At 57.6% G+C, this 16,735-nt stretch overlaps 2 protein-coding genes and 1 long non-coding RNA gene across 3 annotated transcripts; all 3 read left to right on the top strand.

Annotated features, from left to right (window-relative positions):
• The first annotated feature begins 930 nt into the window (after positions 1-930).
• Positions 931-1,735, top strand: LOC119102137 (vicilin-like seed storage protein At2g18540). Its single transcript, XM_037225490.1, has one exon. The coding sequence runs from the start codon at positions 1,104-1,106 to the stop codon at positions 1,635-1,637; it is 534 nt and encodes a 177-aa protein (XP_037081385.1). The 5' UTR covers positions 931-1,103; the 3' UTR covers positions 1,638-1,735.
• A 741-nt stretch (positions 1,736-2,476) lies between these two features.
• On the top strand, positions 2,477-5,062 carry LOC119102135 (uncharacterized). Its single transcript, XR_005094653.1, has 3 exons — positions 2,477-2,574; positions 3,196-3,404; positions 5,014-5,062. It is a non-coding gene; the product is annotated as an uncharacterized LOC119102135 (long non-coding RNA).
• A 404-nt stretch (positions 5,063-5,466) lies between these two features.
• LOC119102138 (apoptotic chromatin condensation inducer in the nucleus) lies at positions 5,467-11,554 on the top strand. Its single transcript, XM_037225491.1, has 9 exons — positions 5,467-5,524; positions 5,867-5,902; positions 7,086-7,222; positions 7,671-7,790; positions 7,869-7,910; positions 8,399-8,614; positions 9,069-9,299; positions 9,927-10,086; positions 10,488-11,554. Exons 1-9 carry the CDS (start codon positions 5,467-5,469, stop codon positions 10,736-10,738), a joined length of 1,251 nt encoding a protein of 416 aa, XP_037081386.1. The 3' UTR covers positions 10,739-11,554.
• Positions 11,555-16,735: the final 5,181 nt, after the last annotated feature.

The raw sequence follows: 16,735 nt of genomic DNA, 5'->3' as shown, positions 1-16,735 counted from the left end.
AAGAGGAGGTGGACACGGCCCGCGAGCGGCGCCCCACCAGAGGTGAGCACGCACTGCCGGCTGGCGCGCCGATGCTGGCAGAAGGCTGCAAGGCGGTGTGATGTCTGAAGGTGGCGTTGCCACTATTCGCTTTGCTGGATACAGTTTGTGTGTGCTGTGTGTAAATTTTAATGTCTTAGAGTGGTTTCTGTAAGCAGCTGTGTCAGGTGGATTAAGGATGGGCTTTTTGTTCCAGGAGGATCGTCGGAGCAACGCGACCAAACGTTTAAAAAGCCAGAACCCGAAGAAAAGGTAGGCTGACACGATATTGTCGTATGGGATACCTAATTATCGATAGATAGTCAATGCTATACAATATTTTCTTTGAGGAGCCCTCATTTCATGCTGTTTTATGTTTGCTTCTACACACAGCTCCCAGGATATGTGCAAACGTGACCTACAAACACCTATTAGTGATGAGGCTTTTAATGTTGTGGCATTAGGCATGTCCCGCTCTAGTGTGCAATGGAGGCTATCGAGCTTTCTCAACGTTGCGCTATGGACGGATTTTGAACACAAGTCTCATGGTCCGAATTGCATCGCAGGTGGTGGTGACGGCGATGTCCCCATGTCTCCCGTTAGGCCTACGCAGCTAACTGTACATCGTGTGCCACAGACGTCGCCGCGCAAGGCCCGGCCTTCGGAGGCGGCCGAGCCGGACGGCGGCGCGTCGCCACCGGCGGCGCCGGCCGGCCGCCGCACGCGCCGCCACACCGCCTCCACAGACACGGACGGCGACGAGCCGGAGCCGCCGCCGCCGCCGCCGCGGCGGAGCCGGCGCGGCCCGCGGCCCTCCACTGACGACAGCGCCGCCGAGCGGCAGGACCCCCAGCCGGAGGAGGAGGCCGGCGGTCGGCCGGCGGCGGCCAGACGGACGCTGGCTGACGGAGGCGGCGGTGATGTGCAGGAGAAACCCGCTGCCGGCGAGACGGAGGAACGGGCGGAGAAGGGGAAGGTGGAGGAGGCTGAACGGAAAAGGCGGGAAAGCAAGGAACAGGCAGAACAGATAGAGAGCAAGGAGATGGAAAAGAAGCGGGAAGAACAGAGAAAGGAAGCGGAGCGAAATGAGCGCAAGAGGAACGAGGAGAGAGGAAGCAGAGAGAAGGGAGCGTAAAAAAGATGAGGACAGAAAGGAGGCGGAGGAGAAGGAACGGAAGAGAGAGGAGGAAAAGAAAGAGATGGAAAGACGAGAAAAGAAAGAGGCCGGGCGGAGGGAGGATGAAGAGAGGAAAGAGGTGGAAAGGCGTGAACGGAAGGAAGCCGAACGGAAAAGGGAACAGGAAAAAGAAGCGCGAAAAAAGGAAAAGGAAGAGGCTGAGCACAGGCGAGAGGCGGAAAAGAAAGAGGCTGAAAGACGTGAAAGGAAGGAGGCGGAACGAAAGAAAGAGTTATTGAAAGAGGCTGAAAGGAAAGAAAGAAGAGAATATGAGCGGAAAAGAGAAGAAGAAAAGGATGCCGAGAGGAAATCGCGAAAGGAGGCCGAGCGGAAGAAGGAGGAGGAGCGAAGGAAAGGAAAGAGGAACGTAGGAGAGAGGAAAAGGAGAAAACAGAAGAAAGAAAGGAGTCCGATCGCACTAAAGTGGATGAAAAGGACGTGAGAAGGACTGAGAGGAGGGAAAGGAAACACTCAGGAAAGCGAGATGCAGAGAAGAATGATGAGGCTAAAGAATCAGCTGATGATGGGGGAAAAGCTCGCTCCGGAGAGACGGGAAAAGTCTCCGAAGCGAGGCAAAAAAGGAGGGGCCCTCCAAGAAAGACGAGGTACCGCAGAAAATTTCGCCCACTACGGTTGGAGGAGATGTGCAACAAGTTAAGGAAAAGAAGTCGATAAACAAGGATGAGTCTGGCGTTACAGAGCCAGAAGTGACGGGAACAGACAGTACATCTGTCACGTCGGACCATGACCAGCCGCCGGAGAAAAGCCTGGGGAGGCGTCGGTCTGACCCCACAGCAGAAGGCTCAAGCCCAGCGAAGCCCCCCGGCAAGGGAGACGAGGAGTCGCAGAAGAACAAGGAGTCTCAGAGGGACAAGGAGTCCCAGAAGGATAAGAAGTCTCTGAGCGATAAGGCTGAGGATGAACCCACAAAGGACAAGGAGTCCCAGAAGGACGAGGAGTCCCAGAAGGACGAGGAGTCCCAGAAGAGCAAGGCTGCTCACAAAGATCCCGAGAAGGAGAAGGAGTCTCAGAGGGAGCCACAGAAGGCGGCCGACGCCGGCGACGAGCGCAGGCGGTCGCGCGCCGACTCTGCCGAGCGGCAGCGCCGGCGCCACCGGCGAGACTCGGAGGAGCGGCGTCGGCGCCGCTCGCGCGACAGCGGCGAGCGCGACTCGGCCGAGCGCGGCGGCCGCCACGAGCGGCGCCGACGCCGCTCGCGCGACGACGAGCGCGACCAGCGGCGCCGCCGCTCGGGCGACGAGGAGCGGCGCCGGCCGCACCGGCGCTCCGAGCCCCAGCGGCCGCGCGCGGGCCGTGACGAGCCCCGCGACGATGAGTGGCGCGAGAACGCCGACTTCTGGCGCGTCAAGCCGGCCGAGGTGGGTCGGGCGGGTCCGCTGGCGGGGGGTTTGTGCGATTGTGGCCGCGGGTTGTGGGCTGTTAGCTGCAAACAATTCGCAAGGCATTCTGAGGTGGTATTTTGCCTTTGTGTAATTGGATCTGGCCCACTGAAACGGCATTTGTGAGTAATATCGTGATTTGTGGCGTCCCCGAAAGTCAGGTTGTCTTATTTGGCATTGTTTATCTGATCATTAGTGATGTAGTGTTTCTTCAAGTTTGATGTTAGACCTCCATATCCAGGTTTCTCTTGGGTATGGAGGTCTGACATCGAAGTGGTGAAGGAAACTACTATTTTGTAAGGCAAGTGTCTATTGTGCTTGCTGTGAACCATGGGCGTTTCTGGCAATGCATAATGCCCGTTGCCCCAGTTGAGCGGCGTTTTAAAGCATGCGCGCCCACTTCGCTCACCCCTCACTGGCCTTCAGCAAGTACGGCTGCCATGTCAACACCCGGAGGACTTGGAGTCGAGCCCCCTCAGCTTGGAGTCGAGGCCCCTCTCTTCCATTCCCCTCCCTCACCACCGTAGTTGGATGGAGCCGGTGTCGACCGCTGTGTTGGCCCGTTTGCCACTGACGTCAGTTAATTTGTTTCTTCTTCAGGGCGAACGAGACCCCACCTCCAAGAAATCGGCGGACAAGCGTGACGCCAAAGACGAGGAAGATACTAAGTCCGACACCAAACGCACGAAAGATTCCGACGAGGGGCCAGTCAAAACAAGCCGGACAGAGCTTGACGAAGTACAACCTTTGAAGAAAGAGGAACGGCGCAAGATAAAACTGAAACGCAACACAAGTGCCGGAGAAAAACGGTGAGCTCCTTCGATCGCTGATTAATCAGTGACTTGGCGGTTCTTGAACACACGCTTGGGTGAGGGGGGGGGAGGTCAAATTGACCCCCCCCCCCCGAGGTTTTCCCGGAATGGTTTCCGAACGGCGCGACGTAGCCGCGTCAAATTTTGTATAGCTGTAGACAATTGAATAGCGGACTGCGGTGCGCGCCCTTCCTGCCAGGGTGAGAGGCAGGCGACGCCACATAGCCTCAGCAGCTGATTTTGTAAAGCCCCAATGGCACACAGTTGACTAGCGGATCATCTGACATCAAAAATTTATATATACCTTGTAGGGTCACTGACCTATGGCAGGTCAAAAGCAGGCCATGGTTTCAGCAAAGGCACGTTCTAGGGAATCGTTCAATCCTATCAAACAACAGAGTGTTAGATGAAGCGATGCATCTCTGAGATACTTTCTTAGGCAACACAACAATTGCATAAAAAAACATTAACTTAAGGTCAGGTATGAAGGTCAGACTGAGGTCAAAACCAACTTGTTTTATTACTCTTGGGCTTGCTGTATGGGTTGGCTTCTGGTGCTTATTTCGAATACATTGATAGCAGGAGCCGCATTATACACCTTCCATAGACTTCTTACAGGTGAGAATAGGTCACTGCCTAAAATGACCTAGGTCAGCATTTGTTTTTTAGGAGCATACTGCCTAGCATTATCTTTGTTGCTTATCTAAATGCACAACTCAAAACAGTCGTAGATCGTTTTGGCCATCATGACCTTTAAGAGGTAAAACAAGGTCACTGACCTTAACCGAACGTGTGACATTTTGATTAGAACAGTTGCCTAGGTTTTTGGGGGCCCTTTGAAGACCAATCTGGAATTTGACCTTGGTTAACCCTATCTGACCCGAAAGTCATGACCTAGGAACTTCAAACTTTGACCTAAGTGAGTTCACGTACAGTTCAACACACCCTGTGAATTTTGTCTCTGGCTCTCTTAGTTCCCGAGATCCAGGGGGGAGGGGTCAAATTGACCCCCTCCACCCGAGCGAAGGGTATCCAACCGGCCACCCGGGCGCGTGTTAAAAGGTCAAACAATGTCATTGACCTTGACGGAGCGTGTGACATCTTTCTTAAAACAGTTGCATGGGTTCTATGGGCCGTTTGGAGACCAATCTGGGATTTGGTATAATTTGACCTTGTTTGACCCGAAGGTCATGACCTAGAAACCTCAAACTATGACCTAAGTGAGTTCCTGTACAGGTTAACACGCTCTGTGAATTTAGTGTCTCTAGCTCTCTTAGTTCCTGAGATCTCAGTGGGGGTCAAATTGACCCCTCATCCCCACCCGAGCGAATAGTATCCAACCGGCCACCCGCGCGCGTGTTAACCTTAGTTTTAACGAAACTTCAAACAGCCAGGTCCTTGCATTCGCCGCGGATCGCTACCTTCAGACAGACCCTGATTAGAGTGGCATTTCCGCTCTGCTATCATGGCCTGACCGCGGGGACTCCACCAGCTGCGGACGCGACGTGAACACGCATGTAACGCGCTTATCCCACGCACACGTGCTGATATTGGTGAGCGGCCGACGGGCTGCGACCGTGACCCACGCCATGCCGTCCTGTTCCAGGCCGGAGCCCACCGAGGCGGCGCCGGAGCCGGCTGGGGACGCTGCGACGGAGCGGCGCTCACCCAAGAAGGCCGGCCGCGCCAGGTACGGCGTCGCGCGCGCCATCCCCCCGCGCGGAGCGTGGCGCCCGGCACCTAGAGCGGCACTGTCACCGCGCTCCGCGTCGGCCTGTGCCGCCTCATCACTGAGCTGACACAAAGCTAGCCATCTGACTAGAAAAGTATTTTTGAATTTGGCACTTTTAGACCGTGACGGCGGCGACATGTTTCGTTGGTCGGCGTAGCTTGCTGCTCCTCTGGGTGCATTTGCAGCTTTGACTTTATTGTATTTTTGAGGTATTGGTGTGCCCGCCATTAGGACCCCAGGTGCTCCTACCTGTGATTGCAGCCCATAGTGTTGACTTACAAGGATGTCAGACTGCTTACTGCAGTTTGCGCTCATGGTAACGTATTCATGTTGTGTCCGCTGTACGCACGCAACTTTACAAGAGCCCTGGTGGATGCCGACGGAGGTCGGAATCAGTCGTTTTCCGTTGTGTTCGCCCAGAGCGGGTGTATTGGTCTGGGTGGGCCTTACAACAAATTATTGGCATCAGCGTCGTGCTCGCCCAGCCCGAGTGGTGGCGCGTGCCGCGGCCCGCTCTGGTCGTGCTGACCGGCCTGGGGCGCCGCCAGGTCGACCTCCAGCGACGGCGAGGCGGCTCCGGCGGGCCGACGCCGCCGCTCGCCCGTGCAGGCGCCGCCGGCCGCCGCGCCGCGCAGTCCCGAGGCAGCCGAGCCGGCAGCAGATCCGGAGTCGGAGCGGGAGCCCGAGCGGGAGCCGGAGCCGGCCGCCAGCAGTGCGCCGCCGGCCGCTGCCGACCCGCCTGCGCCCGCCTTCAGACGGCTCGGTGAGACTGCTTGGATGAGGCGCACGACGGTCGGCTCACCTGTAGCCTCCCTTAAAAAGACATTTAATGGTACATTTGCGGGATAATTTTTCGAGTTCTCTGTTTTTGTAGAATTTGTTCCACGAAGGGAAATGTGAGAATGACAACTGCAAATCACAAATTTACCAACCTACATGCAAATTTTAAAAATCGCTGGAGAACTTCTACGAACAACATTGTTATGTTGTGAACGGCCTGCTCCCACTCCTGTGCCCCACCCCGGCGCCGCCTGTGCAGGAAAAGTAAGAAGTCTCCGTAGAGCTCAGTCCACGGGGCCCTTTCATCAAGGTGTCCGTTAGCACAACTGGATAAAAGGGAACTAGGGCAAAAACCAAAAATTCGGACCCAGCTCGAAACCTGGGGAATTTTTTCCCTCGGGGCTTTCACCAAACTGGGCGTCTCCGTCCCTCTCCCCTCCCTCATTCCCCCAAGATTACCAAAATTCCGGATGAGTATGGCTTTGGTTTGTCTGGCTTTCTGATTCCACACCGAGTTTTTTTTTTGATGACATGACATTTGTCGGCTTAAGAGGAAAGAACAGTTTTGCCCGTCAGTTTTGACAAAATGCAAATATATCATCGTCATCGCAAACATCCAGTTTGTAAAATGCACGGCGCGGAGCCAGGCGCGTTGTTTGCTAGGCCAGGGCTCCAGCGACGTCAAGCCAACGTTGGGCGAGTGGGACGCCCGAAAGTGGGACGGTCACGCCTCTTATGTACCTTGGAAGCATCGCTGATTGCCGGCAACAAATTGCGCGGCGCCGAGTGTTACAACTGCGACTTTACAACGTGTGTGGCGTTCCTGGAACAGTTTAAAGTTGTGCTTTGCAGGTTCAAATGACAACTTACAAACGCAAACGGTTTGTAACAAATCTTTGGAAGAAATGCCTCTGGCGTTGTGCTTTTCGCTGCGTCGTCACAGACACAATCACAAAGCGACGTAAGTTCTAACTTTTCGTAAATTCGATCCGCGGACGTGCTAGGCGCCAGCTGTCGTGGATGAACAAGACTTTCCTGGTCTTTTATTAAGTGTGGCGTAGTACCGAGACATTGGTGTGGCTTCGTCGCGAGCTTGAGCGTGGACGGAAGTGACCCGCACCGCGCGGGCGGCCGGCCTCTAGCCTGACGCGACCTGGCGCCGGCAGTGTCGCTGAGGCGGGACCGCAAGCGGCGCGAGGACAAGGAGAATGACGCCGGCCCCGGCGAGAAGCGGCGCCGTCGCTGGGGCACGCAGCTCTCCGACGAGAAGAAGGTGGTCAGCATCTCGACCGACTCGCTCAAGGTGAGGCGCCGCGCCCCCTGTCCCCCGGCGCGATTCGGGAGATCTGGTGCCGCTTGCGGCGCTGCCTGTTGGCAAAGCTTCGGTCCGGCGCTGCTTCCGGCCAGCTGTCGTCTGTGTGGTGCTGGATGAAGCGCGGCGATTGGAGTTTTCTGTCGTGGCTTTGCTGGCTTTTGCTGTCGTGACGTTCAATTGTCGGACGGAAAACTCCATCCAAGGGGCTCAGAAGTTCGGATTGTGTGCGTTGGACAATTTTGGACATTCATCAATACCACCAGATCCGTTCGGATTTTGTGATATTGATGAATGCAAATGTTCGACAGTAGTAAGTTGTCCAATTGTGATGGAACACGTTAGCGAAGAGGGCTGGTTGGCGAGCCGCCAATATGTAACTGGTTTGTGGAGGCCCCACGCGCGCTGACGGCCTGTGCGCCGCCCCCCGCCTTGTCAGGACCTGGTGCCGGACGTGAAGCCGCTGCCGGCGGACGACGTACGGCTGGAGCCGGACTCGTCGGAGGGCGAGGTGGACTCTGAGCCGGCGCCGGGGGCCGAGCGGGGCAGTCCGGCGCCGGCCGATGCCGCCGGCGCCGGCAGTCCGGCGGCGCCCGCCGAGAACGGCCGGCCGGTCACGCCGCCGCCGCAGGAGGAGGGCCCGGCGCCGCCGCCCCTTATCAAGCGCACCGTCACGCAGGTGAGGCGGCGCGGCGGTCCGGTGCCGGCCCGCCGGTCCGGCGATGTGGTCCAGGGCCTGGGCGTCACAGGGCCCGGGCCCGGGACGGTCACAGGGGTGGGGGCCGCCTCCGAACGCCCCCGAGCCCTCCATCTGGCAGTCAGCCACTATGCTGGGCTGGAAGACATTGCCGACGTGTGTGCTCAGGTCCAAATTGTCCCGTCGTCGTCATATTCGGCGTGTTGGAAGCGCTCGTCTTTTGTGGCCCGTCGGGCGATCCTGCGCTACGACGTTTGATTTGCTCCGTGTTCTCCACGCCACTTGTTGTCGTCTGCCCATGCCCGCACATGTGCTCTCGAGCTATTGATGTGGCGCTCAGCCCTCCGGTATCCACGCGTCGTGATGTTTGCGTGTGTTGGTGGGTGTGGCGTGAAGTCCCTCGGCGACCACCGGTCCGTCCCGCGGTCGGCGCCGGAGCCGACAGACCACCGCTGTGCTGTCTCCGCCAGGATGTGCGCGGCGGTGGAGGCGGCCGCGCGGAGCCGGCGCGGCGGCCGCGCATGGAGCGCCAGCCGTCGCCGGCCCGGCACAAGGCCTCCAGCGTCGTCCTCATCCGAAACCTGGTGCGGCCCTTCACCGTCAATCAGCTCAAGGAGCTGCTGGCCAGGACAGGCAAGATCACAGACTTCTGGATCGACAACATCAAGTCCAAGTGCTATTGCCAGGTGGGTGGGAGACGTGGGAGGTCTGGAACGGGCTTTTGTGGTCCTTTTTAGCCAGTGTGATGTGGTTAAATGCAGGCTTGTCCGTGCTTGTGGAATGGTGTCGGAACGTATAGGGCGTGAAGGCTGTGGTCTCATGCGATAGGAAATACCGCGGACTTCCCACGGTGTGGAGCTTGCGTTTATCGTTGTTCCACACCCAGTCATCGGCGGGTTGCTACTTGGCACAACAGGAGTGAATTTAATTGGAGAGACCAGCGCGTCAATACACACGGGGACTAGTCCTGGTAGAATTCAGGCTCCCTTTGATTACCGATTCACGATGTAGGCCATAGGTCTCACGAGCGCGGTGGCTCGAGTTTGGAGGCCGCTGAGCCCGGCGACTCGGGTTTGGAGACTGCTGAGCCAGGCGGTTCGAGTTTGGAGACCGCTGAGCCCGGCGCGCCCCCGCCCGCAGTACGAGACGGAGGCACAGTCGGTGGAGACCCGGACGGCGCTGCACGGCGTGCGCTGGCCGCCGTCCAACCCCAAGAAGCTGCTCGTCGACTACTCTACCGCCGACGAGTTGGACTTCCACAAGGCGCTAACCGAGCAGATCCCGCGCAAGACCGAGCCGCTCAAGGTCGACCCGTACTTCGCCACGCGCCAGCAGGAGGAGCAGCGCGCTGAGACGGCGCGCGAGAAGCGGGTTAGTGGCCGGGCCAGCGGCGCAAGCGAGGCGCTCGGTCGGCGGGGGCAGTCTCGGGCGTGGCGTGTGGGTCTCGGGCGTCGGCAGACGACTCCCAGCAGGCTCAGTGGTGGTAACTATGGTTCGTCGGTATGAGCTGTTGGACGTGGGCGGGCCGGCTGACTGGGAATCTCGCCGTTTTGTAAGTCAGCCCATACATGCTTTCTACTGTGACCGAGTTTTGCGTTAACCATTTTCATTCCATGCAAGGCCCAAACCGAACCGAAGTAGTTAGTTTTTACGTCTAATTTTTCGTATGACATTTTACCTCGTGACGCCCGGTAGTTACGCTGCTCCTGGCCGCTAGTCATGTCAGCTGCAGATTGCTTATCTGCGCACCGCATGATACATGTTTTGCGTCAAGTCCCTCCCATACCGTACTTCACTCCGGTCCCCGCCATAGGTCCCCTCCCCAGGTCTGCTTCACGCAACGGTCAGGTCGACGGATGGAAGTGCAGGGCTAGTCTGTTGTCCGTAGTCCGCGCATCGCCTCGTCTCACCGCCCCCCGCGACGGAGCGGGGGGGGGGGGGGGGGGGCGTCAGCGCGGCGCGCGGTTTTGACTGGCGTCTGGCGCTCTGGCCCGGCAGCGGGAGGTGGTGCGGGAGTGGGACCGCGTCAAGATCGGCGAGACCAGTCCCGGCGAGAAGGAGCGCGAGCGCGAGCAGCGGCGCCGCGAGCGCGAGGAGGAGGCCGAGCGCAAGAGGAGGCGGAGCAGAAGCGCCGACAAGGAGAAGGAAGAGAAAAAGGGTGGGTTGGTGACGGTGCTCGCCGCAGTTGGTCATGCGCGGGCGTCCGGTGTAGTGGAGTTGTCACTCACATCCACACGAGGAGCCGCCAAATCGACGTATGAACAGACACGTTAGCGTTGCACGATGTATTGATGGACAAGTTTGGAAGGTGGACAGAGTCTTTGTGGGGGAGGGGGACATTAGTGTGGTGACCGGTGAACAATGGAGTTGTGGTCCAATGTATCGAAATGTGCCCAGTTACGCCGCATGTTGCATTGACTCAGGTCCGGTTGACACTTTCTTTCAACGGCTCTAGGACGCGACAACGGTTGGGACATGCTAAGGCGTGGAGGCCCTCAGCAGTGTCATATGCAACGACGTGGCTCGGTTCCTAACTGCTGATCTCTCCGGCTCCCACAGAGAAGCGGCAGAAGGAGGAGGCGCCGGCCAAGCTGCTGGACGACCTGTTCCGCAAGACCAAGGCGACGCCGTGCATCTACTGGCTGCCGCTGACGGCCGAGCAGATTGCCGACAAGGAGCGCCAGCGCCGGCTGCGCATGGCCGAACGCCAGAAGCGGCTGGACGCCATCCAGGCGGCGTCGGCGGCGTCGGCCCCGCGCCGCAGCCGCAGCCGCAGCCGGTCCGGCTCGCGCGAGCGGCGCCGCCGCTAGCCGCAGGCCGGACGGGTCTGCCGTGGACCGTCTGAGCACGCGGCCCAGGATCGACCGGCGCGACGCCCGATAGGAGGCCCCAGCACGCCAGTCGCCGCCCACCGCACTGTAATTCCTGGTTCATTTTATTAGTCTAGCCTCCGCGCCTAAGCACGTGCGCGCGTGAGTGTGTGCGTGTGTGTGTTCAGACGATCGTTCCCGAGCAGGTGAGTACGTCTTAGTTTGACGCCGTTCGCCGCCGGCCGCCGGCTCGGCGGGCGCCTGACCGTGAACCATTTTCAGGGCCGGACGGCGGCGCGATGCAGGTGAGTCTCCGCTGAATGACCGCTGATGTCCCGTTCTCCGCCAGTAGGTGGCGGCCTAGCGGGGTGAGAGCGGCCCGGGCGAGAGCGGCCAGTGCGCGCGCGTGACATGTTGTGGCCGGCGGGCGGTTGTGGCGACGCGCGGAGCGAGAGGACAGGGGCGCGGCCGGCCGCGGATGGCCACGGCGGCCCGGCCGCGCCTGGCCGGGCCGCCGCCGGTGGCCGGCCGGCCGCGCCGGACACGACGCCTGCGGGCGCGAGCAGCGCAGAGTGACCGCCGCGAGGCCGGAGCCGGAGCCCGACGGCGGCGCCTCGCCTCTGCCGCGGCGCCGTCGACGTCCAGCCGCCAAGGACGGCGGCGTCGCGCCCTCCTTCGAAGCGGTGCTGCACCGCGGCCTCCCCGGACGGGGACGCCGCATCCAGCAAGACTCGCCAGCACCAATCGTCCCGTGGTCGATCTATTTACATGGAAATAAACGTCATAGTTCAACGACAATACATTGTCCGTACACGGTTCGCGGGTGAGGCTCCAGAAAAACCTATAAATGGGGTGGATTCACACGTCAGTGGTGGGTTCACAGAGGGTTGCCTGTGCATCGCGCAGTCGGACCAGGCCCCGGTCACTATTGGAATAGTTGTTGCGGCAGTGGTGCACACTGCTCGCTCCCGCACCCCGCTGTCTGATGCATTCGCGTCCGCTGCATTGCTGTCCGAGGGATGTCGGCTAACTAGGAATCACCTGAAAAGGAGAGCCACAAGTCAGCGGCCATGGGGAGCGGGGCGTCGCTGTTGGAACGAGGCTCACGTGTGTTGCCGTTGGGATTAAATGATACTGGCTGGCTTTTGGTGGGGAATTGCGGCCTTTGGGTCCACATCTGAGAGACTTTGTTGATTACAGTTTACGGGCGCACCGACTGCGGTGGTCATTTGCTTCCGGGTACACGAGACTCAGATGTCCTCATCTGGGGACTAGGGCATCTGGGTCTCGTGTGCTCGGAAGCACGTGATGTGTGTGTATGGATACATCACGGTCGCTCCGCGGGCTCGAGGCATTCTAAATGTTTGTAATCACAGCGATAGTGACCAATGGCTAAGAAATGAACCGGCGCAACGCTCTGCACGCATTTCATGACATGCGTGCCTCTGGCTTACCTAGATCAGTTCTTCTTGTACTTGTCCGTGAACTCCTTGACCTTGTCCCACAGTTCGGTGGGGTCGTCCACCCGGGGTATCTGCAATCGGGACACAGACTGTGGGGGCATGCCTCCTTAAAAGGTGGCATGATCTGTGAAAATCTGTGAAAGTTGGCTGGTAAACTGGAGGTAGAAAATGCGACCAGCCCCAAAATGTGCGAAGTAAAGCAATCGCCGGTATCGGGCATTAAGTGGACGATTGTAAGCAACATTGCATCAAATGAGTGGTTCGGCGCGGCGTGCGTTAAAGTAGACACACGCAGTTTTTTTTTTTTGTAACGTCCCCATACAGTTTCCACCAAAAAGCAGTGGTACCGCCAGCGACGGGGATTCGGGATTGGCGGAGGTTACGCCACGGTAGATAATGCGCGATTGGCCAGAGCAATCCTAGCCCCACGCACCGCATAGTTTTGGCAGACGTAGACGCCCGCGTACATGCCGGCACCGAAGGACAACTGGAAACAGAGCGCGGTCGGTTAGCTAAGCTTGCCGCCGCCGACGCGCATTGTCACGCAATGGGCGGACATGGGAACAATGCGCAGCAAGGAGCACTGAAATGCTAGGTTTGTCGCAGTGGACACCGGTTGGTGGGCAGTTTTCGAATGAAATAGGCGTCCTCCGTGTTATCCGTACGGGTAACGGTACAGTAGGCTGTGAATAATCACTGCTCATTCTTTCGGACTGGGAGGGAGAGGTCAACGCAATAGCTCCCAGAATGCGCATGTATGGACGCCAAGGCATTACTGCGAACCCGCCGGGTTACCAGAAAATGGGAGCTCAACGATTACGGGCAATTCAGCACAAAGCCGGACCAAACCAATGCGCGTCTACTCAGTGGCAGATTGCTTGGATCGAAAGGTCAAACACACCAAGGCTAACAGTGCTCTACGGGGAAGCGGCTCGCCGTACAGGGACTATTTCGGGCCCAATGGTCAGCATCAAGCTCGAGCACATGGTACCACAACACATGGAGCCACTACGAAGACGGTGATTCGCAGCGCAGCCGTAACGTAACGTGACACCACGGGCGCCTCGGATACGTGACACACATTCCTGTCACACCAGGACGACACAAGACGACGCCGACAGCAGTGCGGCCTCCTGACACCAGCCGACAATAGATCGAGTCGTTACACCGCTCAGCGATGTGCGTCTCCGCCCCGACAATGTTCACAGCGCGACGATGGCGGCAGAGGAAGAGAAAATGGCTTCTTACTGCGCCACCTACTAATAAATGGGCGGCAATGAAGCCGACCATGACCAGGTCGTACAGGAGGACGAGCATCCTGCCACGGCCAGGTCACCGTCCGTCCATGGTCTCGACGGGTCAGCACGGGTCAGCACGGGTCACCGGCGATCAGCGGTCGCTCCGCTGTGCGCTCGCGCCGGGAGACCGTCACAAAGCCGCGCGCCACAGTGGGCGGCAGCCGTTCTGACCCCGCAAATAGCCCGGCCGTCGGGCCACGCTGCCAGAAATGCCCGCCGACGGCGCCCGCCGTCGGAGGGCGCTTCCGGCACCGCGAGTGTCTGGGGCTCGGTAATGAACCGGCGGACGACGTCCGGGGCTCGGTCCTGAACCGGCAGACGGCGTCCTGGGCTCGGCGCTAAATCGGCACACGGCGTTCGAGGCTCGGTACCGAACTGGCAGACGACGTCCGGGGCTCGGCACTGAACCGAATGACGGCGTCCGGGGCTAAGTAATGAACCGGAAGACGGCTCGGTACTGAACTGGCAAACAAAGTCAAAGGTTCGGTACTGAACCGGCAGACGACGTCCGAAGCCAGGTACTGAACCGACAGACGGCGTCCGGGGCTCGGTACTGAACTGGCAGACGGCGTGTGGGGCTCGATGTTGAACCGGCAGACGGCGTTTGGGGCTCGGTGTTGAACCAGCAGACGGCGTCTGGGGCTAGGGACTGAGCCGGCAGACGGCGACCGGCGCCTTCCTTGAACTTGGTCTCCTGTTTCTTGTCCCTTTCCACCTCTTCTCTCTTTAGGCTGACCATCTCCTTAAACGACGTGGAGGATGCGCTTTTGCTAGCATTCTTCAGCGCCAGGGTCCTCTTGAGAATGAACGATTCGCTTGCCCTCGATCACTTCTGCAGTTGGTGCACCCGTGGGTCAATCCTGCCCACGAATTGCTCCACGTCCGTGTTGTGCACGATCGCATCGTTTGGCATGTTGACCTGCTTCCCAACCGAGATCTCAATGGGGAACGCCTCCTCGTCCAGCCTGTATTCTCGTCTCCATTTCGCCAGGGTGACGTCCCAACTCCGACAGGACCGTAATAATCAGAAGCATTCCTCCGGCTCAAGAGCTATTGACACCACGGACTGCTGCACAGCTCGTCTGTAGCTTTCCTTCACAGCGCTGAAGAGGTTCTACGATACATCATGCAAGAACGTCTCATCCAGCAGGATGCAGGAGCTGTCCACGCCGCTGTTCCTCAGGCTCGTGTAAGGTCTTCATCTCTGTGCACATCGCCCCAAGAGCGATCGTGCAAAGAACGGCTAGATGCGTGTCGAGCAGGGCAAACGCCGCACACGCCGAACTCAAGTCCGGCAGATTGGGCAGCGTATCAGTATCATTGGGGCTTTACGACGCACTCAGCTGCTGAGGCTACATGGCGTCAACTGCCTCTCACTCTAGGCAGGAAGGGCGGGAATCGCAGGGAATCGAACCCTGTACCTCTGGTTTCCCAGACGTGCAGTGGTTAACGCAGACGCCGTAACCATTACATTACCGGCACCCTGATTGAGCAGCTTCATCACCAGGCCACTGTTGTGCCAAAGGCGATCTACCTGAGCCGAAAGGCCGATGAAAGATCGCGGATTACCGGATGTTTGGGGACAGGCTCAGAGAACTGGTGGAGCGCGACACCGCAAAAACTGCCTGTCTGACAGGTAAGGTGGATTCCAGTTGCCTGAATTGTATGCTACCGTGGATATCTCAGACCTTGGTGGATTTAGTCAACCCGGCGCCACTTGAGAAATCCCCTGTGCCGCCACTTGGGTGGTTAAAAGAACACTCCTGTTGCTCGGGACCTTATTGTCGCACTCCACATGTTCCAACATCATTCGACTATTCTGACTTTTTCATCATTGTAGCACTGTGCTGACACCGGTCATATGCCTGAAAACGACGTCACAGGTCAGTTGACACCCAGCAAAGTTCAAGAAGATTGCTGGAAACTTAATATGTGGTAGACACCAGTTTCGAGGTGGGAGGGGTAATTTCGGAAAACGGGACAATGTTCCTGTAAAAGTTTCTTATTTTGGTCAAGGACGGAGGTTCGCAGATCCATTTTTCGACTTTCGATGGTTGTAGATTTTAACATAAAGGCTACCAACCGGTAGTGCCTGTGGTCTACAAGTGAAACCGCAGATGGAAGTCAGAACTCAATATTGGAGCGACACATGACGTCCAGAACTGACTGCTGATTTCGTATACGGCGTCCAAATGTTCGATACAGAAGCAGCAGATGGCGTCAGGAACTGAGGAGCGAACTAGCAGATGGCGTCCAGGGTTCGACACAGAAACAGCAGAAGGTGCCAGGAACTGACTACCGATCCAGCAGATGGCGTCCAATGTTTGGCACAGAAACAGCAGAAGGCGCCAGGAACTGAGGACCGAGGCGGGAAAGATGTGCCCGCGCTGGTTGACAATATTAAATTGCTGTACCACAAAAACGGTCGATTTTGTTCAGCTATATTGAGTGGGTGAGAAAACCCATTAAAAGAAGTTTTGCTTGTCTGCTTGCTCGCTTGGTGGAATGGAATTCATGAATTTCTGATGATCATAAAGCAACATGCTGAGCAATTGCTCAATATAATTAATAAGTGATTTAACAGCACATAGGCTGTTAAGAATGCAAGAAATGATAAATTTATGTTTACCACCATACACTACATATAATAGAATATGTCTGATGCTTAAGGAATCAACTTTCCCAGCAAACACAATTTGGTGCAGGGACAATCTGACAAGGAAGTTTGTGACATGGATGAATGTCCAAGGGAGGAATATAACCTCATATTTATATTTATATGGTGCTTAATACAAATCAGTTATATGGGTCATCACATAGCCCAAGCACCGCACCAGGTGGACAGGACTGGTGCCGCACCAACTTCCCGGGCTTCTGGAAGATGCACGTAGCCAGGAACAGCCTCGACATGTCGCCGACCGAGAATCTCTGGGCGATTGCCAAGGAGGAGCTCAGCAAGATGTTGCTGGCCGCTTCAGAGAACACCCTGTTCCAAAACGTGCAAGCGGCGTGGCGGAGCGTCAGTGACAGTACATACACATACACTCTCGACAACCTGATGCCGGAGCGCATGCGACAGTGCATACGACTGCATGGAGATTACATTGACAAGTAAATCATCAGCTGGTCTCAATTATCTTCTCTGTTAGTTAGGACGACGCAACCGCGCATCAACTTCGGGACACACTGTAACTGACAAATGGATGGAAACATGAACAAGTAACCACGTTTAAGCG

The sequence above is a fragment of the Pollicipes pollicipes genome, unplaced genomic scaffold (assembly GCF_011947565.3).
Source record: "Pollicipes pollicipes isolate AB1234 unplaced genomic scaffold, Ppol_2.1 Scaffold_565;HRSCAF=638_pilon_pilon_pilon, whole genome shotgun sequence".
Taxonomy (NCBI): domain Eukaryota; kingdom Metazoa; phylum Arthropoda; class Thecostraca; order Pollicipedomorpha; family Pollicipedidae; genus Pollicipes; species Pollicipes pollicipes.
Note: the sequence above shows the minus strand (reverse complement) of the source record. Positions and strands in the feature narration are given on the sequence as shown.

What these genes read in the sequence shown, in the direction of transcription:
- LOC119102137 (XM_037225490.1), top strand. Translation starts at nt 1,104, where the DNA reads ATGAGCGCAAGAGGAACGAGGAGAGAGGAAGCAGAGAGAAGGGAGCGT.
- LOC119102138 (XM_037225491.1), top strand. Translation starts at nt 5,467, where the DNA reads ATGTTGTGTCCGCTGTACGCACGCAACTTTACAAGAGCCCTGGTGGAT. An exon ending in CCTGGTGGATGCCGACGGAG is followed by an intron (nt 5,525 to 5,866) that starts GTCGGAATCAGT and finishes CGCCGCCGGCCG; the next exon opens with CTGCCGACCCGCCTGCGCCC. An exon ending in AGACGGCGCGCGAGAAGCGG is followed by an intron (nt 9,300 to 9,926) that starts GTTAGTGGCCGG and finishes CTGGCCCGGCAG; the next exon opens with CGGGAGGTGGTGCGGGAGTG.